Genomic DNA, 25,323 nt, shown 5'->3' with positions numbered 1-25,323 from the left:
TTTTGCTGATTGTAAATATTTCCCTGATTGCATATTCGCGTCAAGTCTGGCCTTTGTCTTTATTTTACTGTAAATAAAACAATTGTAGAAATGTTCCCAGTCCGTTTCTGTCCCTTCTTACATTGGTCCAGCATGGTCCGGGTCTGACTATAAGCGGGGTTTCATCTCTGATAATCCGTTCATTCCAGCCGGCACAGCTTTGGCAGTTTCCGCTCGGCTGCACCCGAACCGGAGTTGGTAGTCGGTAGTTGGAACTCTACCGCAGTCGGTAGAGTGATCCGGTTCAAGCAAGACGTGCCGAGGGCGTGGTTTCCCCGGTAGTCAAAATTGCATATTAGGTAAATTGGTTTTAGACAAACAGACCCTACGCTACACGGTTGAGATATTGGCGTCCACGGTTGGTTCAGCGACCCGCCAGTTCACGGAATTATCCGGAGCGATGGCCTACAATTCCGGGGAGTCTGGTGGGAGACGGCGTAACCTCCCCCACCGAGTGGTCGTTCTCACCACCGACCCCCGGCCCGCAACAATATATATACATACACGTACACAAACATACAGACACACACATAAATATATACATACACACACATAAACATATACATACACACATACATACTGTTGTGGATTCTCGCCTGCCGGCGTGCGAACGACCGCGTTTAGCCAATGGCGGTCGTCTCGCCCACCGAACGGACAATCCAGTCGCGCTTTCCAGATCAACGCCGGAAACCAGCCACGGGTGTGTTTTTAAGCACACCACAGCCTAGTCAATATTCCAACCGCGCGCGACAGGGTCAATCGCCGAATTGTCGATATACCTAATTATTCGCGCGGGCAGACTGTACCTCAACGGGGCCACTGGGACACGAGCCGCTTAAGCAGCTCGCTTCCTTTTGGGATAACCGAGCGGGGTATTATCGCACAGTCCCGTTAGACCTGATCACTTTACCGGCTATATTCTGAGTGCAAGATGGCAGCCCAATTAAGGGAAGAGGACGCAACGAACAGGTTTACATTCACACAAGGACATTTATTGTAATAAAGTACGTAAGTAGGCATGCACGTATGCAATTAAACAAGGCAAAACACGTATGCAATTATATAAGGCCAACACCCATGACAGGAGAACTACAACCGTTCTACACAATCACTTAACAGTTTTTACTACTTAGTAGACACGGGCACACGGACACACACACACACACACACACACACACACACACACACACACACACACACACACACACACACACACACACACACACACCCAAGAAATGGTGGCTGAGGCCTTTAATAACAGGCTCCAGCTCGGAGGACAGGTGAGCTGAAACCCAGAGCCTATCTCGAACCTCTCCACCTCATGTGGTCTTCAAGTTGTTCGGACCCGGGCTCCAGCGAAAGCGAGCTGGATCCAATCGCCGTGAGCCACAATCCTTCTCGAGCTCCCGCAAATCCTCCTACGCTTCTCAACAGGTGCTGGTGAGATGAGGCACCGATCCTACTTCTTTATGACCCCGTCGATGCGTCGCTTCCCCGAGGAAGCACCTCCAAGAAAAGGCCGAGGAGTCGCACCAAGCCGGGAACCAAACGGAGAACAAAGAGCTCCACGAACCAAGAAGAAGCCACCACTCGCAGCTCGAGTCGAGCAACCGGCTCAACTCTCTTCCAAACAAAGTAGCTCTCCAAAAAGTCTCCACCCGAGCCAAGCCGTGGCCGAAGCTCTACTGAAACAAGCAGGACCTGACGGCCTGCTGAACAACCACATGAACCCGAACCAACTAGTGGATCTCTTCCTTATCCTCTTCGCAGCTCGAGCCGAAGCTCTACTGAACCACCCACCCGAACAAAGAAAGGATCTCCTGTTTATCCTTTTCCGCCCCCCTCCTCCGTGCGACTAATGCCCTCATGATCCATCCCCCGCTCAACTATGGGTGGGAGGGAGTTGTTGACGTCATGAATCATGGGACGGAAGGGCTCTTCTTCCTCTTCGCAGAAGAGGGGGAGGGACGTCTCCATTGTTCGCTCCCTAACTATTAAATTGATCTGCAGCGCATCTAATCGATTTCTAAACATTTAAACAATGGAAGGTGAGCTATCTTCAGAGATGCCAACTTTTGGAAATCAGAATTAGGGAGGATTTTCAACCGACACCAAATAATGTGCGCGAAGCGCACCTCTCGAGCGCGGAGCGCTCGACCCTTGCGGCGGGGTCCAGGGCCCGCCTTAGGGCCCTGGAAGCTCTGGGGTTCTAGACGCTCTCTAGTGCCCTCTGAGCCCTATTTTGGAGCATTTAACATGTTAAGAATTCCCACTTTTTGAACAAAAGAAGGGGAAAATTGTGCACTTTTTAATGTTACATGTATGTTAATATTAGTAAGTTAGGGGACAATCAAAGATTAACAAAAAGCACAAAAGAAGCAATATTTTTCTTACCTTACTGGCTGGTACTACTGCTGCTTGCTTTTTCCATGGCAGCTTTGCTGAGTGACAGCTGTGTGGCTCTTTTAGCCCTTCTGATTATGTCTTTGCTGTATTCTCTCTGGTAGCAAGGGGTGTTATGAGCTAGTTTTTCAATTAAGAGAGCTTCCAGGGTTTTGACACTCAAATTGGGACGAAATTCAGTATGATTCTTCCGTACAAGACTGAGTGCCCGCTCACATGATGCGTTCGAATGAGGAATGACCAAGATTCCCTTCATCACTTTGCTCAAATTAGGATACTTCTTGGCACCAGTGCAGGGATCTGTGAGCTGTGAAATCCGATGCCACTGCTCATCCACTCTCACTGTCTCAGTAGCAATTGTAGCTATGGAGGCGTCTGCCTGGTCGTGAGCGAATTCACTCTCAAGACTGTCTATGTCACTATCACCGCCACTGAACAGACAGGGGAATTTCTTGATGAAAAACTCCACACAGTCAAACCCCACTTCTTGGTGTAGCTTAACATCCAGCACCTGAGCATGCTTGGCTAATTCATCATCTAGCGGCCAGGTTTTGAAGATGTAATTGCAGGCTTTCACATAATATGAGCGAACTGCACTGAAGAAACCTTGGATGTCTGACTCACTCAGAGTGAAGGTGGATTTCTTGAGACTCCTTTGTTCCCTTATATACAGTTTGGCATCGTTCCCAATCATGAGGTCCTCATCATTCTTCTGATGATTTCTGTCAGAGAAGGGTACATTTACCAGAGCAACCGATGACACCGATGGTTTCAAAAACCGTACGAAGATATCTTTCAGAAGACCATTCAATTCTCCGTGCAGGAGATGAATACAGGGTTCGTCTCTTTGGAGCAGAAGATTCCCCTTCTCAAAAAGCTTGTTAGCATATCGAAGGAAGAAACAATAGAGTTTTGTTTGTGGAGACAAGAACATCCTGTTGACACGTTTTTCTCTAGATTCCTGCACAGTGTTTGAGGAAGATGCGCTTTTAGTTGTAGAACTCGTAGTACACTTAGCCGCAGGGCGATCACACTTGCGTTTACTGCCAGCAGAAGAGGTCAGACTCAGATACCCACTGGTATCTTTCTTCTCCTCTGCTTGTGTCCACACATTTAAAAGAGGAGCTTCGGATGATGAAAATTTCTCACCGCTGCCTTCACCTCCAATGCAGCCAGATCCAATTTTACGTTTGAGGAGAGAGCTTGAGGTAGGTGCAGCCAAGGAAGAAGACCTCTGATTCGAAGGTTTTGCTGAGCTTCTATCAAGTGATTTGGCAAAAGCAGAACTTAACTTGGGTCCTTCTTTGCCTGTAGATGGGACTATCACAGTCTTTCTCGACTCTGAAGGGATCTGCTTTGTAGATGAACGTGATGAAGGGCCGGTGATGCTACCTGCTCTCAGCATTGGTTTTGGTGCTGTCCCTGCTGTCTTCTTCGCAGCAGATACTGCAGTGGTAGTGGTGAATGCTGCTCCACTAGTGCTTGATCCTGCAGTGCCAGTACTGGCAGTAGATACAGTGCCGTCCTTCTTGCTCGTTGTTAGAGTCTTGGCTACAGTTGGTTGCATTTTTCTTCGTACTTCTTCTTTGAAGAAGAGGCGAAGTGGCTCCCACTGTTCAATCAGCCTGTCTAGGCACTGACCAAGGGACAGCCACCTTGTTGCGACATGCTTCAGAATCTTGTGTGTCGGGGCATCACAGAGTTCTTGCAGTGCTTTCACTCCTTTGACGCGTTTACTACTTTTGTCCAAGTAGTAGTAAATATCGATGAGAAAGTCATCTAATTCAATGGGTAAGGCCTGAGCCGCCTTCTTGGCCGTATTGTGCATCATATGGCAAGGGCATCCCATGATGTCGCACTCTGGATTTTGTTTGTGGATATAAGCAGCGACTCCTTTGTGCTTGCCCACCATGACAGAGGCATTATCAGCACAAAAGGAAACACAATTTCCCCACGGAATTTTCCTGTCACTGAACTCATGATCAAGCAGTTTGAAAATGTTTTCTCCAGTGGAATCTTGTTTGCACGCAGGCAAACTTAGCAAACCTTGCTTCACAATCCCAGCACTGTTGTCATAGTACGAAATCAGGACAGGATATAGCTGGGCCTCACCACTGTCATTGCTACCGTCTGTAGCTAGGCTAAATGGAGCTAGTCTAGCAATATCGGCAATAGATGAAGCAGTAACATTTGACAACTCACCAATTACACTGGTCAACAACAAATTTGTTGTCTGCATTTTTAAGCTGATTTAGGACGAATCTGATGCGCTGAATCCAAAACTCACATTAGTTTTGTTCAATCAGGTCAAGTTTTTGAGATATGGCCACATGTCGTTTTTTACATATTTGTTCACATGTACGCATGTGTGGAGCATTTTAGAAGAAGTTGGTGGGGGTAAAATGTCATGTCAAATAATTGTTTTGATTGGAAATAATTATTTTAATGACAAGAAGTATTCAGGTACGATAGTTCTGGGTGATTATGTCGAAAAGGGATCAGTTTGAAGTCATAAAACCTCAAAATCTTCCAAAAATTGGTGAGGCAAAGCATAAAGTTCGTGGATCAAAACTAAAGTTAATGGGGCAGATTTTGTAATAATGTGATACAAAAAAGTTGTATTTCTTGAAATAACGAACTCTGAAGAATGTACAATACCTACATGCGCCAATTTATGACATGCGCTTCTGCTCAAGCTTGGAGTGCCACAGCACGAACCCAAAGATTGGAGACTGTTCATTGACAGCAGCAAGCGATCACTGAAATGTGTTCTGCTACACAACGGCAACCAGTTTTCCTCTGTACCCATCGCTCACTCGACTACACTGAAGGAGAAGTATGAAGCGGTGAAGTACGTGCTGGAGAAAATTGGTTATGATCAGCATAAGTGGTTTATGTGTGTTGACCTGAAGATGGTGAACTTTTTGTTGGGACAACAGTCTGGCTTCACCAAGTACCCATGTTTTCTGTGCATGTGGGATAGTAGGGACCGTGCTCAGCATTACACGAAGAAGGACTGGCCTGTGCGGGAAGAATTGGTGCCATGCAAAGAAAGGAACGTCATCAACGACCCTCTGGTGGACAGAGACAGAATACTCTTCCCACCGCTGCACATCAAGCTCGGCTTAATCAAGCAGTTCACCAAGGCTCTGGACAAAGATGGTGACTGCTTCACTTACTTGTGCCAGGCTTTTCCAGGATTGACCATGGAGAAATTGAAAGTTGGCATCTTTGATGGTTCTCAGATCCGTCAGCTCATCAGAGATCCAGAGTTCAAAAACTCAATGAACGAAGTGGAACTGGAAGCGTGGAAGACATTTGTTTTGGTAGTGAAGAACTTTCTTGGCAACAATAAGGCCAGAAACTACGCAGAACTTGTCAACAACATGCTGACTGCTTTCAGAAACCTGGGCTGCAACATGAGCATCAAGATGCACTACCTATTTTCACATATGAACCGGTTTCCTGAGAACCTAGGTTCAATGAGTGACGAGCAGGGGGAGAGATTCCATCAGGACATGAAGGAGATGGAGACCAGGTATCAGGGTCGCTGGGACGCAGTCATGATGGCTGACTACTGTTGGAATCTGAAGAGAGACCTCCCTGCCGCTGAACATTCCAGGAGTTCGAAGAAACGGAAGTTCAAGCCCTGAAGTTTGAACAGTGGTGACGCAACATGCAATTTACTTGTACTTACCTTTATCAATGCCCACCATTCAGATGACAGTAATCGATGTTTCTATCATGTAATCAATAAATGTTGTTGGCAAAACATTTTTTTTCTTAAAAACATGTTTAGGATGATATGTGTTGACAAAAATCAGCTGATAATGCCACAAAAATGTAATTGATTTTGTCACAAGATCTGATTTTTTCAAATCAACTTAGCACAAAAACCTGACCTGATGGAGAGAAACGGATGCCATTTCCTGATTCAGCAGTGCCAGAATACCCTAATTCACTTGTAGAAATCTAGACAACATTCAGAAAGTAAAAAATTGTTGACCAGTGTTCTTTTTTCTTCTTTTTTTTTTTTCTTTTTTTTTTTTTTTTTTTTTTCTTGATTTTTGTTCTTGTTTTTTTTTTTTATTTTTTTTTTGTTCTTGCACATCTTGCACATCTTGCAAGTTTTTGTTCTTGCATATCCATACTTTGAAGCAACTTTTGAATCTGGAAACATCTTTTGAAATAGAGGTCCAGCATGATCTGAGACTGATATGGGCAAGTTATGTTCCACAATAAATCCACTAAAGAGAAGTTCCGCTCGGGTAACATCCTCTTCCTCGCTTGTCCCTTGTTTGGTGAAATAATTCAGAAGTGTACCGGTACTCGTGCTCGAAGATCTCTCCTTTGCAATGTCTGTGTGCCGTTTGCTTCCAACGTGCTTCCGAATATCATCGCGACCTCCGTGCTCAACTGAAATATCAACGCTGCATACTGTACAATACGCATGATGAATTCCTCTTTCAGACTTTCGAATACACGGGTATTGGAGACTGTATTCGGTCTTGTACTTCTGAGACCATTTCTTGGTCTTCGTAAGCTTCTTTTCTGCCATTTCGTAATCAACATCGAGGGCTTGAAGCATCGGTAACTTCGAAGTCGATGTTCCACAGCTGCAGCACGACTCGTAGAACTCTAGCGGCTGTTAAATTAAACACCGCACGGTGGTCGCGACCGCCGGGCTGGTACGGGGCCCAGCTGCATGCAGTGAGAGTATCGCATGCATATACACTGTGCATACATACCGCATGCACTGTATTGCACACATACCGCATGCACTAAATCTCAGTGCATGATCGCATAAGCGAGATCCAGACCCAATGTTTCGCTGCTCCTCATTTGAATTTGCAATTTTTTACGTACAATTTGGTAGCAGCGAACGTTATGGAGTTACCACATGCTATACGTAGCAGACGATGCTTTTCATTCAATTCTCATACTAGTACATTCTGATTAGTGAACAGTGCAAAAATATCAAAATTTCGGGAGGATAAGGATAGTGATCGTAAGGGCGGGAGTTTGGGTGAATTTTCGGAAGCCTCCCGATGAAATCGGGAGGGTTGGCATTGCTGTATCTAGGGAACAAGCACTTATTGACATAGCTGACTAAAGGAACCTGTATGTTGTGTGCAATCGAATTCCAAATTCATAACAATACATATACATACACACACATAAACGTATATACATGGATATACACATACGTATTCATAGAGATACACACATACATAGACACACAAACAGATATACACAGATATACACACAAGCCGGTAGGCGACATGGGTGGTCACTACACAATTGCATACTAGTCATACAGTTTTTGATGGATCGGGCTGAAATTTTTTGACAAAGAGGTTGATTATAGTGTGCATAAAAGCGTGGAAGCCGATTTTTGATTTTCGAAAAAATTAAGTTTTTAGGATTTTTCAAAAATTTCAAAGTCCCGTTGCTAGGCAACGGTGGTGTCCATAGCAACGGTGCTCAAAAGCAGAGAACTATATCCTGGTATGAACCGACCTGTCAAGTTTCATCAAAATCGGTTGACTCCTCTGGCCTCCAGAGCTGTCCATTACATAAAGACATACAAACAAACTAACATACAAACAGACGGAAAAAGTGAAAATAAGCGTACTCTAGCGACCACCCAACAGATGGAAAAACTGAGAATAAGGGTAGTCTAGCGACCACCCAATACATACATACATACCCAGATACACACATACATATACACATGCAGAGATACACACATATATATATATATATATATATATATATATATATATATATATATATATATATATATATATATATATATATATACATACATATATATATATACATACATATTTATACATATATACATACATACATACATACATACACAGACACACATTCATTACAATAAAACAAATAAAAAGGGGATCGGCAGATGTAAAACAAGCAAGCAGATGGGATCCAGCAGGACAGAATTGGAGGTGGTCAGAAGGGAAAGGTCAGCAAAGAATATAAAAGGTAATAGATAGACATGAGAAATGACACATGATGACCATGGGCTGAATGGTGAATTCAAACATTGCCATAAACAATTACTTATAAAACAACACACCTGTAACCCACTGGTATCTTTCTTCTCCTCTGCTTGTGTCCACACATTTAAAAGAGGAGCTTCGGATGATGAAAATTTCTCACCGCTGTCTTCACCTCCAATGCTGCCATTCACGCCTTTTCCATCAATGCAGCAAAATGCCTCCAAATTCTCTATTTTGTCCTCTCCACTTGCCTCCGTTTGCAAAACCCTCCTGCTGTACAAACCCTTGCCATCCAAAATGTAATCTGCGAAGTCATTCTCTCTCTCCACTATGACCCACTCATCCGTTGGACCACCTGGACAGGTAACCCCTGGCATTTGTCCACTTTTGAGGCCATCATGTTCGCTGGTAGACAGCGCAGCAACTTCTTCAGGCTGTTCCGTGACGGTGTCCTTTGGTCTGGGAATGAGAGGAACGTCATACAATTATGTGAACTATCTTGTCTTCCTGATCATATCAAACACATTTATATTGAACTAGCAAAGATAACCCGTCGCTGATGGGGATATTAAGTGGGGGGGGGAGTGAGTTGAGAGAGAGAAGGGAGGGAGGGGAGAGAGAGGAGGAGAAAGAGGGGGGTGGAGGAGAGAGAAAGAGAGGAGGCAGGGAAGGGAGAGAGAGGATGGAGGGACAGGAGAGGATGGGGGGGGGAGGAGAAGACAGAGTGAGAGGATGGAGGGAGGGGAGAGGACGCTAGAAAGGGGGAAAGGGCAAGGAAGGGGGATGGGGGAGCAACGCCTCACCAAATGTTGCTATATAATGGAGGAGGGAGAGGTGCGAGGTGTGTGTGAGTGAGAGTGAGAGTGAGAGTGAGAGTGAGAGTGAGAGTGAGAGTGAGAGTGAGAGTGAGAGTGTGAGTGTGAGTGTGAGTGTGAGTGTGAGTGTGAGTGTGAGTGTGAGTGTGAGTGTGAGTGTGAGTGTGAGTGTGAGTGTGAGTGTGAGTGAGAGTGAGAGTGAGAGTGAGAGTGAGAGTGAGAGTGAGAGTGAGAGTGAGAGTGAGTGAGAGAGAGAGAGAGACAGAGGAAAAAAAAAGACAAGTGATGGGTGGAGGTGGGGTTAGCAAAGAGAATAATGTTATGCTTAATGACCGAACACGAAAAAAAAACTCATGTCAGAACAGCTGTACACACAATGACACATGAGTTTGTAAAATAATCCGCTGGCACATCTGCAAAAACTTTGATGTCCCAGTTCCAGAGAATTTGTTGGAACATGAACCAAAAGCAATCACTGAAAACATGGAAGTACCTACTGCTCACGGACGACCGAATGATCCCATCGAGTGTGAACATCGAAAACAAAGCGTTGTGGCCAGATATCATACTTAGGTACAAAAAAAATAAGGCATTGCTGATTGAGGTGTTAATAGCAGTGATTTTGGACTGAACAATGCAGAAATCAAGAAAATGACCAAATACCAAAACCTCAAGAACGAAGTGAGAAGATCGTGGAAGCTGAAGAATGCCAAAATTGGACCAGTGATAGCTGGAGCAACAGGAATGATGATGAAGAACCTCACAGTGATATTAAAAACCATCACTGGGAATATTATTTTAAATGAACTACAGTTGGAAGCTGTCTAGGGCTCAGTGACAATCCTGAAGAGAGCCCTCAGCACAAAACTTTTACAACAGAAAACTTCACAGCTTGGTCCATGAATCGTGATCCCTTTGAAGGGATCTAAAATGAAGGTGGATGAAGGTGGATGTGGAAGAAGGTGGATGCTTTGAGCCTGAATGAAGGTGAAGGTGGATAGTAGTAGGTGGATGGTGGATGAAATGAAAATGAAGGTGGATGAAGGTGGATGCTTTGAGGTGGTGGAAGAAGGTGGATGCTTTACTAAAATGAAGGTGGATGCTTTGAGCCTGCCCTTCGAGGACTCCATTCCACATTCTGACACCAACATATGTAGATAGCAGTCAACGACACACCACGCGTGCACGCACGCACGTACGACTTTTTTGGCATTTGCGGCAATGGTTCAGGCAATTAAATACCTATTTGTCAGGAGGTATGGGAGACAAAGCAAAATGTAAGGGAAGAGAATACCATGTGTGAGAGAAGTTATATTCTCCTTACTTTGGACAAGGTGCATCAAGCTTCATGTCAAAGATAATTCCAGCACAATCAGGAACAACTGAGTCCTGAAGGAAATGAGGAGCAACATGGTCATTTTGTGCTTGAAGTGGGTGGAGATGCTTTGTCAAGAACCATTTTGTTCTTGAGGAAACACTGACATCGATTCAAATACATCAGTGGCAAAGCAAATTAAATTGAGTGGGAAACAACATTTGAAACAAAATTGTTTGGTCAGGTTTCCCCTTTAATCTTCTTACAGGTAAGAGGGAAGTCATTACCTTGGCTGAGATGTGATGAGGTGCGCTGTCATCGTGCATTCCGGACTGTACTTCAGCGTCATGAAGTGGTAATTGTAAAGGCTGTAGGGTACATGGCACGGAGCATGTAGGATGAACAGAAGAAAGAAAAGCAGGAGGGAAGGCAACAAGAGGAGGAAGTGGAAGAGCAGGAAGATTTGGCAATGGAACAGTTTCATTGGGTGGCAGAGCATGAGGCAAAGTGGAAGGTGAAGTACAAGGTACAGCCAGAGAAAGGGGATGACTAGGAGGAGCTGTGAGAGAAGGAATGAAAGGAAAATCAGGAGGGAGAGGAACAGAAGCTGGAAGTGGAAGAGTAGAGGGAAGAAGAAGGGTCTGAGGAAGAGGTTTAGGAAGAACGTGAGCAGAGGGGAGAAGAGTTGAAGAGCTTGGTGTCACAGGTACACCCTGAGTGACTGCTGCCAGAGCAGACGGCACAACTTCAGGTGTGCCAAAAGTGCAAGGAATGCTGGCAGCGGTATGTGTGCCTTGCAGGACGAACAAAGCAGTTTGGATTGGAGAAGAAGGCAGGGCGGGTGTGGCCAGTGGACTGGGTGTATTAGCAGTCACTGGTGTGACAGGTACGGCAGGCACGACGAGGGCACTGGGTGCAGGACATGCTACATTATCCTGGTCGCTGAGTGCACCGTCCTGCAGTACATCATAGGTGTTTTCACGCTGTAGGTCCCCAGGGAGGGGAGTGGCATGGGCAATTCTGCCAAGAGGGGAAATCCACAGTATTAGTACACATAGGAAATTATACAAACAGCAGTGTTAAAATTCCCCTTAAGTTATACCACAAAGCCCCAAAAATCTGAAATGTAGCCAAAATCAGATTAAAATAATAAGTATTCAGGAAATGGAATTAAAGCAGATTGGAATTTTTTATTTCATAAAAGCATATAGCATTATGCTTTGCCATTGTGTTTCAATCCCTTCTTGGGTTTGCCTTTCCACTTATCGTACAAGTTTATTCCATCATTCAGAATTTTTATTTTACACCCCCCCCCCCCCGCACCCTCCTCTGCTAACATACAATGGTTGCATTAATATCCAAAGATTACCATTCACATGTGAACTGCGAACGCCTGAGTGCGTGAATTTGTCTTCTAGTGTAGGAGCTGCTGAACACACAGCAACCACACTCTGAGATAGCAAGCAACGTAACCCGGTATCAAGGAATAGCCACAACCAGACCACTTGCTTTATACCCGTAATTTAGGGCAGGAATTTTGCAATTTGGCCAGAGTGCTGACAATAACTCGCTTGGTCTTCGTCAAAAAATACCATGGGATCTTTAACGCCCACAACATGGTGCTTGCAGAGGGGTCCCCAGGTTCACCACCATCCAAGGAATGGCACACTCTGATACAACACCCTGCCTGTGAAGCTCTAATACGACTGTCGGCCTGACTATTAAACTATCAAACCCAGACTAAACAGCTCAAGTGCAAGTGCCACTACCTCTGCACTATCCTGCCAGATACAAATGAACAATATTACTGTGAATGCAAACATGCTTCAGATTTAAATCTGATGTCGATATCGTCTTTTCATTTCCTTTTTTAAAAGTTTTGTCACAACAATACTCGAGCGATTGAATTGCCTCCCAGCTCAGATTTGAGTGAATTTCATTGCTTAGCTGCCCGATGAGCATACGTGAAAAGTAGTCGTCAGAGTAAAAGCGTCTTGTCAATTCTCATCTATTAGCACAACAACAAGGATAAGACAATCGGTGGTTTGGAAAAATCGGAAGGTGTACCCAAGTGCAGCTGCAGTCTGCTTGGTGTGCTGCTGGGGGGGTGTTGAAGAAGTGGTGGTAGCCAGCGAAGTCTCAATTCCTCCTTTCTCCCAGTCAAAAGGATCATTTTCCATCACGCCTGATTGCCTCATGCTCAGCTCCAGCAAAGATGTCAGCAGCTGTAAAATAAGCAATTTCTGCTCTCTTTTCTCTTCCTTCTATCTAATGTACAGGGTGGCCCAAAAGTCTATGTAATATATCTATAGGATTTGGGCAGTTGGGCTAAAATAATTACTTTTTACCTTCTACAGTATATTATTTGAAGTATGTACATTTATTAAAAGTAATTACCCCTTCTGTCTTTCCAGATAAGTGATGGCAGCAAAATTAACAAAGGATAAGAGAGTGGAGCTTGTTTTTATGAGTGGAAAGCCAGGCTCTTCAAACCGATCAATTGCTGCAAAATTCAATGAAAGATACTCAGAAACAGCTCCAATTCCTCAGGAAGCTGTTGGAAAAGTTAAAAAGCGATTCAAAGAAATGAGAAGTGTTCAAGACTGTCCTTGTGCATCATGTATCATCATGATGTCCAATCATCATGTGCATGTAGAATCAAAAAGTGCATGCAAGTCTAAAATCCAGTTTGTTAATGAAAACCTGTGTATAGTCATCGGTATGGGCTCCGTAGCGTGTATGAAATTGGCCATTAAAGCCGTTACATTGGTATAGTCTGTGGGCTTATGTAACATTTTCTGGATTTGTCATTTTTTGGGGTATTCGTGGCACCCATGTCTAAACACATCTAGAAACTTCACTGGTTTAGAAAAAAAAAAAAGTGCCAGTTTTTCCATTAACATTTAGGGCCTCCATTTTGTATTTCAAAATTGCCACCGCCAAAAATCTTCTTTTAAAAATAATATTGCAAATTAACCATAACTATTCATTCAAATGTCATACAATATTTATTTTATCTAAACTCATATAAAGGGGACAAAGATTCATTAGAAGCAAACTAAGAGCACTAGAAATACTCTAAATATTGGAAAAAATTCAAGATGGTCGCCTGATTTCGGGGGTTTTCTATGTAAAATGCCATTACTTTTGAACCAATAAACATAAGAAGATGTTTTTGGTGTCGAATCATATGTTTTGGCACAGGAGGATTCCAATAATTTCTATTATAATACCAAGCTTGCACACTAAAAACTCGGCTCGCAGTCACACGATCCCTATGAAATTGCTGTGGCACTTAGCGGACATGCCGACAATGTTTGAGAAGTCTTTGCGTTCCATTGTACCACTTGCATTTTGCACAATGCGTATTTTTGTCATTCCCCATGTATAGTCTGTCTGCTACCAGCTATGTTGTACTGCTATCCCATGCATGTGCACGGGTATCGCTAGTAACAACATATTTATGATTGGAACACTTTGCCAATCCTCCAAAACATTTAACAGAAATAATATAGAGTATGTAATTCAATATAAATTTATTTGGGCGGTTATACAATTAGAAGATGGATAAGTTTTTTTTCAAAGGTATGAAAATGCTACATGTATGAATCAGGAGTGTCAATGTTACTGATTAAACATTTATAATTGTCATTGCTTCAATCATCTTCTAGATCTTCGCCAATCCTTGGTGGTGTTATGTTCGTACAGCTGTCGCCTTCCCCACCACATTTGCAAAGTTCGGTACAGACCACACTGTTTCCTCTGCATGAGCACCTTCTTGAACACTTTGATTTCTCACAGTTACACCTGACGAGCTGAAGCACTGAGACTGGAGCTGGTGCAACCTGAGAAAGAACAATCAGTAGCTTTTTGTCTTGGTCTCGCCACCCCAAGGTCAAAGGGTCAAGAAAAGTTGGGTTCAATACCATATCCTGGCGCCAGATATTACACTGGACATGGGCACGGTGTATATGTTCAATCCATACTCCCTGAGTCGGTGGCAGTTTGTCAATTCCTTGTTCATCTGTGAGTTGCTTGAACAAAAACCATCTCAGCGTCTTTGCTTGCCCAAAGTGGACTCCAACTGGAGAGAAAAGAGTGCAAAGAAACTCTTCACAACCACGAAGAACTTCTTCAGATGGCTCATCCCCTTCGCCAAGGTCAGCGAGTGCTCTCAGAATGGTGGGGCTTGCCTTCAGGTAAGTTGTAAAGCACCCCTTCTTTCTCTTCCCTTGGATATGTCCTGTCGTATCACAGCCTGTAAGAGCATGCCAGTTGATCAAAGCTGCTGATTTCTCTTGGCCAAACTTGTCATATATAGGCTGTAGGAAGACTTTCCGTCATCTTTCGCTTGTGCCCATGATTAGTGCAGAATGGTTGCCAAGTAGTGGTGTTCTTCGTAGAGCCAAAAGTAGCACATCAGTGTGAATATATGTCTTGTGAATATATGTGGACATTCATTCCATTGCTCGCAACTTCTACAGCATGATAAATTATAAGAGTGTCCGCCTCTTCCTGTGTGCTGACACCAGTCATTGTTTCAACTTCATAATTCGTCATGACCTCTTTCAGTGTTGCAGTCATAACCTTGTATTGACGGTACTGTAGTGGATGAGCTGATGGGAAAGGTAGAAAGTTAGTGAATCCTTTGTGCTGCTGCTGGCGAGAAACATCTTTTTGTCTGATGCCTGTTGAGTCTTGAACAATGTAGGATTTAGTTCCCTTCAGCTTGCCTTTCCGCCGCTCTCAAGTCTGCTCCTTCGGTGATGCATTCTTGGTGTAATTATCAAATATAACTCGCACTTGACAATATCCACGAGCCTTTGAGTCAATGAGTGTGACAAAGGATGTTGCAAGTTCTTTGCAAGTCTTGAAATTTTTGACTGCCATTAATTCCTGCACCACTCCCATTCCATCAACTACAAGACATGTCTCAGATCCCTCTTCAAACTTGGCAGGTTGTGCAGAAGCTTAAGCTGTGTCATTGGCCACCAGATCTTCCAGAAGCTTTATCACTGTGCTCTTGTCTGTAGTGGGATGCTTCCTTGATCTATAGATTCCTGCAATTCAGCACTGAACTCGATCTCTGCAGAAATAAATTCCACTGTATTTTCTGCCTGATATTCTCTGTTACTGACTCTTTCTTTGGCTTGTATGTACTTGCGCCAGTTTATGGTATGGCAATTTTTGTGATATTGAATGTCCCTTGAAAGAAAGTCGCCATCAGTTATGATGTTTGCCAGGTTTACTTTCCATTGTTCATTCCCGCTAACATCAACTATGTTTTGGATTTACACTCCAATATCGACACTTCGACAAGTAATAAGGCGTTCTGTTCTGTCTTACCACCACAAATATTCTCGTTTTGACAGAAGAAACAGTGTTCCTTTTGGAATGGAAGGTAACGAGATCTTGTTAGTGTGCTGGTAGATGCAGGAGTTGCTTGCTTTGGGGTGTTAGATGTTTGTGATGCGGGAGGGCGACCACCGACTTTGCTGTATGACAATACACTTGATTCTTCAGATAAAACTGCTTTGTCATATCTAGCTTTGTCTCTCTCAATGTGTTGCTTGTGCATTGCTTTACCATGACATGATTTGTGCCACACTGCATGTTGGTTGTTCAGTTCTTTTCCAGATATGCCACTCAGTTGTTGATGCAAACGAACATACTCAGGGTTTTGATATTGAGCCCTCTTTCTTATACAGTCCAACAATGATTGGTATGATTCCAGTTGTGGTAGTCGCAGATGCTCCAGTTGATGAACACCTTTAATGTCAGTGAACTTGTCTCCTTGACACAACAAGCAGATTCGAAAGTCAATGGAAGGTTCAGTTGCACGCTTCTTACATGATGGTTCTCCACAGGACACCATGGTTAATCTGGAATCATAACCATAAGTGAAATTAACAATTTGCCATAAATTTCAATGCCTTATGGATTTTATAGGATTGGATGTCCACTGTGCATTTTTGGTCTTCTGAAATAAAGCAGTAAGTTATTTGGTTCACAGTGGATATGCATCAAATTGCAAGCAGAAAATATTCGTCAGATACCAGTAATAAGTGTCACATTCATACCAATATTTCTTGACATTAACATCAAACCTGTTGACATCCATGCAAACAGAGTTCAGATGAACAGTTGTCTCAACTACAATGCATTTGGTACCCAAACTCTATTTGCACACACTTTGAAGTATATGTTCAAAATAACGTTAAATACCGAAAAAAGCATACATATAGGGTAAAAACGGCAGCCATTTTGAAATTAAAAATGGAGGCCCTAAAAGCTAATAGAAAAACTGGCACCCTTTTTTTTCTGAATCAGTGAAGTTTATAGATGTGTTTAAACACGGGTGCAAAGAATCTACCCAAAATTTTGCTTTTTTTACATAAGCCCACAGACTACGTAGTTTTGGGTCCGCGAATTAAGTGCTTCAATTAGCCGATTGCTTGATGGCTGGCTCGGCCAATTCTGTCAGGTGAATTTGCGGCAGTCGGGTATCTGAGATGCCGATTTGCGCCCAAATTAATCCGGGTGGATACGGAGACCTTTTTGTCCCCTCCCCACCCAGCGGCATGACAGACTTGAAGACCCCGACTGCAACAAGGTAAATCTATTTTTGTATTTTTTTTTTAAGGAAAAGGCACATCCAACCAAAAAAAAGTAGATCCGGTCTCAGGCGACGTTCCAGCCGCTTCCCAGTGGGCTTCCTCAGGCCAATAGACCCGAAGCCTCAGCACGTGTCCACTTTTATTCCCAAGGCGACAATTTGTTTTGGGTCACGTGCCGGTGTGAGAAGTCAATTGAGGAGTGTTTTTATATTGGTCAACACCAATCACATCATCGTTCGTCTGCTTTGCTCTTTTTATTTACTCGTGATCTGGTGTTGTATGTATGGGGTGTGTTTGCTCTTGCATTTTTATTTTAGGGGCAGGAAGATGGCTGGCTTCGTGCCTGGGTTGGACATGGTGATGTGGGGGTTATCCGTTGAGTGGAGGTTCTGTTGGGTGTTGTACATGTGTGGGTGGGGTGTTGGGCATCAAGGGTTGTTGTTTTTAGCTTAGCTGGATTTGGAATTCCAGGTAAGGTATTGTCATTGTGCACCGTCCGTCCCTCTGTCTGTCCATCCATCCGTCTTCTATTTCGACTTCTCCGGCCAAACCGCTGGGCCCATCCGGCTGAAATTTGGCAGCCACGTTCTGCTCCTGACTTGTAAAGGGGATTGCAAAGCTCATTCCGGTCACGTGACTTTAAGTATGTCAAAATGGTCAACTTAGTAAATTCCTTTTAAAAACATCTTCATCTCCAGACCCACCAGTCAGAATGCTACCAAATTTGGGTTACAACATCAGGACAGGTTCATGATGTTAAATTGCGGAGGTCACGCTGATTACTTGACTGGAAGTGTGTCAAAATGGTGAACTTGGTGAATTTTAGAGAAAATCGTGCAAATTCTTTCAAAAATCTTCTTCTCCTGACCCACCAGTTAGAATGCCACCAAATTTTGGTTACACCATTAGACCAGGGCCCAGATAAGCTACAGGTCTCGTGGTCCTTTTTTTTTTCCTCACCTTGTCCAGCTGTTTTCACCTTCCAGTTTTTGCCATTCGTATTATTGGTGTGTATTGTGTGGGTATGAGTATTCTACAGTCTCCCAAGTTAGACCACCTTCTCGAGTGTTGACGTCGACTTAGTAAATTCCTTTATTTGTTTCCAGTCACGTGCCGGTAATCCGGTCACGTGCCTCCAGAATCGAAGAAAATTCCTTTATTTGTTTCTGGTCACGTGCCTCCGGAATCAATGTGTGTCGTTTGTTGGATCTTGTTGTGTCTCGGACGTGGGTCCAATCCAAGTCCAACTTGTGGCTTGATTGCAGACAATTGCCTGCTCTGGCCGACTGTGTCACCATTCCAAGCATAATTGCTCTGTCATGTTCATGGAGCCTTTGCTTCAAATTCCTTCCAGTTTCACCACTGCAGAATTTGTCACAGTCTCTGCATGATGAATGGTAAACTCATCTTGATTTGTCACCAGTTGATTCCATGTCCTTCAGCTTTGAAATTACATAACACAGAAAAGATGTCTCCCTGAGACCCACTGTGTTCTTTGCTAATGCTGTCATACCAACTGTCTGGCTTCTTAGCACACATCATTAACAGGCTTGCAGGCAAGAGAGATAAAACAGTGAAGAATAGTGATTAATTTGTGGAGAGGATAAGAAAGGTTAGAATCCAGGAAGAAGAGACAATGGTATCTTTTGATGTGGTTTCACTTTTCACTCCAATGAGAGCCATCACGTCCCACTTTGTCTTCAATATATATATACATCAAGCACCAAAGCGTTCATTTGTGCTGGCTGCTGAAACCGTTTCATGGAAAGGGCCATGCTGAGAGGTTTGTCATCCCTCTAACAGCAGAAGTTAGGGCAGGATTTGGAATTTGTCCATGGTGCCGGCGAGAGCTTGCCTATTCCTCACAAAGGAAACCGCAGGATCTTTAATGGCCCCAACTAATGCTGGCAGACAGGATTCCCAATTTAATGTCCATCCAAGGAACGGCACACCCGTTGAGGAATCACCCTGCCTATGAAACATTGGGATGGCATTTTTTAAGTTGTCAGGATTCAAACCCAGGTTAGATGGCTTGGAGGTGAGTGTGCATACCTCGAGGCCATCCTGTTAGCCCATATTTATATAGACCACTTTTAATTGACAATATCCTACTCTCATTGCTTAACAGGATGGCCTAGCACGAGAGGTATGCACACTCACCTCACACTCAAAAAAAACAAAAACGTATGCTCTTAAACAGGCTTTAATAATAAAGCAGAAATACAAGGTTAAGCTTATGCCCATTACAAAATGGGCACAGAAGATAACCATGGCATAAAAGAGTTACTGACCTGATAGTCTGGCCGAGAAAAATATTCCAGGTTAGAAATGTGGACGAGAAAAGCATTGAATTCAGATGGGAGATGCTTCAGCAGGATTTGATGGTCATACTTTTCTTTAATCTGGCCGACTTGTTCCTGCAGCAGTTTCATACCACCTAATTATACATCTTAACCTCAAGAGATTCTCCACTCTCTATGTCACAAATCCTTCAAAAGAAAACTTTATCTTCAACAATGTCAAACATTAATTTTCCCAATCTCACACAATTCCTTAACCCCGCTCAAAGACTATGACATGTAAAAGCTTGCCCTCAAACCTTATCCCTCTGCCTTTGCGATCTATTCCATCTGGATTATCTTCCAAAGTTCATAAACTCTGAGATCAAAGTGGAACAACATTACAGCACCTTGTCTTTGATCTTCCGCCATGGTAGTTGTCCAACTGCAAACTCCACCAACATGTAGAACAGGGACCAGAGGTCATCATGCCGTCCCATCTCCTGCAATACAGCGAAAACACACATTAAGTCTTGGAAATAAACCATAATTTGGTGTGTGATTTTGGTCACAAAGTATCACTTAAAAATGAGAAAAATCTTAAAGCAATGTGACGAATCAATTAGTGAGTCCACTTTGATGAAAGTAACATAGGAATTGTATTTTTTATTTATAAATAATCCTTTTTTTTTTCTTTTTTTTTTACAAAGGCAAGTTGTATCAATGTAAAGATGAGTTGCATCTAAATTTTCCTTAGATATCACAGGTTGGTTTGAGATGTCTATATACAATTCAGGTAGTAATAATAATAATAATAATAATAATAATAATAAAACCGTTCCTTTTGTGTCGTAAAGGCGCATAGTGCTGCCGAGGCAGTTTCATTGGCAAGGAGAACAGTCCTGGACGGGTCACCACTCCGACGCAGGTCACCCCAAATGGTTATTACCCTAGTACACTGGTACTCATTTCGCCGACTTTGGAAGGATGACAGGCTGAGTCAACCCCACCTGGTGTTAATTCAACGGTAACCAGGGGGCTCAAACTCCGGACCCTAAAGTCCAAAGCCAGCCACCTTAACCGCTAAGCCAACATCAGGCTGTCTAGCATTCAGGTACGCTGAAATAATTACCATTAAATCAACCTGGCACCCCAAAGACCTTGGCAAATCCTTACAATCAATACTTTAACTTTGTTGACAAATATCGTAGTTAAGTTAAAGTAACTCTTGGCTGTCACATGCCATCCAGCTGAAGGGTCGTTTCCATATTATGTATGCAAAAAGCGTTTTTTACCTCCGCCACCGAAGGTGAAGGAGGTTATGTTTTCACCCCTTTCTGTCTGTTTGTTTGTCTGTCTGTATACATGATATCTCAAAAAGTTGTGGACAGGTTCGTTGTGTAACATGGACGAACTGATTAGATTTTGGTGAAGAACCAAATCCGGATCTGGATACAAGAATTATTTAATTTTTAAAGTGATTCTTCACCATTGAGAGATAGGGCCAAAAACGATATAGCATGATATTTTAAAAATGTATTGGGCCTGATATGGTCTCGTGGATCAGGTATTACATGGCGGAGGTATGCACTCTACTGAGTGCCCTTCTAGTGTCCACGAGATTCCTCTCCCACTCCACAGATCCCACCATTTCCCTTCCCCTAAATCAAAACTGCTAACCTCCTTTCTGTTTTTCTCTCTACTTCTCCCAACTATCAAAGCCTTTCATTTGAATTGTGTCGATATTCGAAGGCACAATTAAAGCCGTGCATGCTTATGACCAGGAAAATGCCGTGTCAAGGTATGAAAAAGTGGAACAAGATTGTGAGAATGCAATGCATGTGTCATGCCTTTGTGCCCGAGATGGCAAATATACTTCAAGTACCATGCAAAAACCCACTAAAACTGCTCCAATGGAAATCATGATGCAAGAAAGTTCGAACAGAAAACTTATTATTATTATTATTACTATTGTTATTATTAACCCCCTCCATTGGACTGTTCAAAATAAGTGGTGAATTTAGCTCCACTCTGTAAAACTTTTCAAAAGTACTTTGGTTTCCAAAAAAAGTAATGCTAATAAAAAAGTAATGATGAATTGCATCCTTGGCAAGAGAAAAATCAGTAAAAAAAACAAACAGTGTAATTGTGTTGATTTGAGAAGCCCTTGAAATGGAGGGGGTTAAAGTAAATTCAGCTTAGCCAAGAAGCAGTTCAAAAACAATGAGCAACACTGCTGGTTTTCTGACACCAACCTTGTTTTTGTGGGCATTAATGGATGCGTAACGTACTGTTCCCCTGAAGCCGGCGACAGCACGAGGCTGCACAGTAAAAAAAGACAGGCAATCCACGATAAACCAGGATTAAATCGCTTCTAATTGTGCTTTGCAACAAGAGACAGAACATATGAGGTGTGACTAACAAGACGTACCGGCCGAACTTCGCCTGTGCAGGTAGTGAACTGCCTTGCAAGACCAAAATCAAGCATGAAACAATTTCGACAGGTCGTGGGTGTCCGTCCCATGGCAAAGTTAGACTGTTGCATGGAGTTGGAAAAAAAATTAATAAAACATGTCATTTGAGAAGGTTACGCGAATCAACATTTGAATTATTTTCAAAAGCACTTTGGTAGTTGTGAAACGTGCCAGGACAATTAGGAACGGGAAAACAGGTACCATGGTGTGCAATTGTGTGTATCATTGGATGCAAGCGTGAAAAACATGCAGCAAAAGGGATGAGGCAAATACAAATGCCACAGGATAAAAGAAGGTGTGCTTTGTGGTGCAATGATGAAGGCAGCTGTTGGTGCTTCTGGGAGCTGTTGGCAGCTGTTGCAGGCCATAGGTGCTCCGGAGGCAGGGGAGAGGGGGGCGCGGAGGCTGAATGTGCCGGGTGTTGGGTGGGACGGGGGCGCCGGGTGTTGCGTGGGACGGGGGCGCCGGGTGTTGCAGGCAATGGGTATTTATTTACAGGGGTACATGTGGTGGGTGTTTACAGAGCTATCGGTGGTGCCTGCAGCATACAGGTTTGATGTCGCGATGCAGGAACCCCACGTTGTGGATGCTCTCGATTGCCTCAAGTATCTGCCGACCCAGCCTGAGTGTGCTGCCAAGAGTAAACGTCCCATGTGGTTGGCTGCGACGCAGTTCTGCAAGGTTCTTTCCCTGAAATCAAAGGTATTTTGTTCACCAGTTGTCATGCCACTGATCGTGCGGCAGTGACTTTGTAATGATATTGCATGAAGTAATGCATAAAGTAAACAAATGATGCCAATGATGCCAACAATGATCATGCTGAAGCACAAATAAATCTCCAATTACGCAATGCAGCAAAATTCCGTTTACGTTGAAACATGGCCCAAAATAAAGTACTTGGGAAATGATTTCAAAGCAAACTTCGTAATCACTACAACCGAAGTCACAATATGCTACTAATGCTAAAGCAGAGATAAACTAGAGGGGGAGCACTCAGGAGAGTGGAAAACCTCCGCCGCCAATACTGCTGGGTCACTCAAGTGAACCTTATATCTTATTCATTAAATATGATGTCAACAGTGCTGACAGTTATAGTTCTTTTCTCCAACATTTTTTTTTTGGGGGGGGGGGGGGTTGGAAATCACTTAAAACATGTAAAAATGCAAAAAAAAAAAAAAAAATCGAAATTTTGTTGAAAAAAAAGTTGCAAAATTTTTTTTTTCTCTAACAATATTTTTTTGGAGGGAGGGTTGGAAATCACTTAAAACATGTAGAAATGCAAAAAAAAAATTCTTTTTTATTGGGGGGGGTTGGAAATCACTTAAAACATGTAAAAAATGCAAAAAAAAAAAAAATCGAAATTTTGTTGAAAAAAAAGTTGCAAAAATTTTTTTTCTCTAACAATATTTTTTTGGAGGGAGGGTTGGAAATCACTTAAAACATGTAGAAATGCAAAAAAAAAATTCTTTTTTTATTGGGGGGGTTGAAATCACTTAAAACATGTAAAAATGCAAAAAAAAAAAAAGGTCGAAATTATGTTTAAAAAAAAGTTGCAAAAATTTGTTGTTTCTAAAAAAATTTGTTTTGGAAGGAGGAGGGTTGGAAATCACTTAAAACATGTAGAAATGCAAAAAAAAAATTCTTTTTATTGGGGGGTAACAATTTTTTTTGGGGGGTTGGAAATCACTTAAAACATGTAGAAATTTAAAACAAAAATTCTCTATTTTTGGGGGTAACAATTTTTTTAGGGGGGGTTAGAAATCACTTAAAACATGTAGAAATGCAAAAAAAAAAATTATCCAAATTTTTATTTGGGGGGGGGGTTGGAAATCACTTAAAACATGTAGAAATGAAAAAAATATATTTTTTTCTCTAAATTTTTTTTTGGGGGGGGGACCAAGTCCAAAATTTAATGGCATTATCCTTGGACCATACCTAACCCCCCCCCCACCAAGTTTCGTCGAAATCCGTCGAGGATTTTTTCCGTAATACTGTTCACAAACAAACAAACAGACAGACAGAAAGGGGTGAAAACAGTAACTAAACCTCCATCCATCTTCGAAGATGGCGGAGGTTAATAACAGGTATTCTAACTTGTGCACAGATTACAGATCTCTTTTCTTGTGAAACAAGTCAATTACATTCTCATTCAGTGGCAGTACCTGCAGTTGCATAACTACATAGTTGAATCTCTCATTTCGTCCACAACCAACAAACTTGCAAACATGATCATACCCTGAAAGGTACAGGAAGCAAGAAAAGCATTTTTTTTTTTTTAAAGAGGATTAAAAGTCATACAATAAAGAACAATCAAAAAGTAATTATATATTTTTGTATGTGTACAAAAAAACATTCAAAAAACCTAATTGACCAATCATATGCAAAAAAAAACTCATCAGTACCAGTTGATAACCTCATGATACCCCATCAACATAACAAATTTTGAGGAATAAAAACAGAAGTTTCCTACTTGGCAGAAGTCTGTGTGAGAGCAACAGACCCTGTGCTTTTGACTCATCATAGGAGATTCCAATGATTCTGAGAGCTTTAGATTCCACAGAATACACAAGAGACAGATGTAATACTGGACTCCAGCCCATAGTGGAGTGCAGTGCTGCATTGGATCACGGAAAAATGCCTTATCGACTGAGAGTAGCTTTGGTTTTCTAAGGAAAGACATGGGTCGACGGAGGACGCCCAGTCTGCGGTTGGCTTTGGAGGCCAGTTTTGTTATGTGATCAGCCCAGGAAAGGTCATGGCTGATGGTGATGCCGACATGTTCAACAGAATGGTACTTCAGTAGCATAGGTCACAAACATATCGTGCATAGGTGGCAAACTTACTTTTGAATTGTCCAGTCTGGGTTTGATTTCCAAAACCGACTATAAACTGTCAGATTGGTGCTTCACAGTTGGGGAGTTGCATCAGAAAGTGTCCCCGTGCTTCAGATGGACATCAATATGGGTGTCCTCCCTTCTGGCATTAGTTGGTGAGTTAAAAATCTTACCGTCTTTTGCAAACAGTCGATTATTTATCTCTGGCATCCTGACTAAATTCCAAACTCCTGCAACCTTCAGTCGACTGTCAGACCTGGCTATCTGTTTCCTGAAAGACGCATCCAAACACCTTCCCTGGCCAACCCCACAATAAAGTGGGGAAAAAATTGAGCCATTAAAGTAGCAGTAGTAGTAGTTGCATGGGATGCACAACCAACATTATTTTGTTGTAGTTGTTTGTTGGCTGTGCATAGTTGTTGATGGTGACACGCGAGGAAAAGTCAAGAAAGTGGAAAGCATTTTGGTGGGGCCACAGGAAAATGAGGGTCCAGAAGTGACTCACACAATGTTCA

General features: G+C 42.8%; 1 protein-coding gene across 4 annotated transcripts in view; it reads right to left on the bottom strand.

Annotated features, from left to right (window-relative positions):
• The window catches only part of LOC147032467 (uncharacterized), a 73,648-nt gene that overhangs the window by 32,003 nt on the left and 16,322 nt on the right, over positions 1-25,323 (bottom strand). For 2 of the 4 annotated variants that reach the window (XM_085870104.1, XM_085870105.1), the window contains 10 exons: positions 24,137-24,210; positions 22,524-22,664; positions 21,932-22,036; positions 21,756-21,821; positions 19,911-20,003; positions 19,513-19,638; positions 12,672-12,829; positions 10,892-11,624; positions 10,614-10,678; positions 8,552-8,933 (listed from right to left, as the gene is read on the bottom strand). In XM_085870104.1, the coding sequence (XP_085726230.1) occupies positions 8,552-8,933; positions 10,614-10,678; positions 10,892-11,624; positions 12,672-12,829; positions 19,513-19,638; positions 19,911-20,003; positions 21,756-21,821; positions 21,932-22,036; positions 22,524-22,664; positions 24,137-24,210 (1,943 nt within the window). Of the gene's footprint in view, positions 1-8,551; positions 8,934-10,613; positions 10,679-10,891; positions 11,625-12,671; positions 12,830-19,512; positions 19,639-19,910; positions 20,004-21,755; positions 21,822-21,931; positions 22,037-22,495; positions 22,665-24,136; positions 24,211-25,323 lie in introns of all 4 variants that reach the window. The other 2 variants (XM_085870106.1, XM_085870107.1) reach the window with 1 other exon arrangement.

This window comes from Eptatretus burgeri, chromosome 2, assembly GCF_056783735.1.
Source record: "Eptatretus burgeri isolate ZD-2024b chromosome 2, Ebu_testis_v1, whole genome shotgun sequence".
Classification (NCBI taxonomy): Eukaryota; Metazoa; Chordata; class Myxini; order Myxiniformes; family Myxinidae; genus Eptatretus; species Eptatretus burgeri.
Note: the sequence above shows the minus strand (reverse complement) of the source record. Positions and strands in the feature narration are given on the sequence as shown.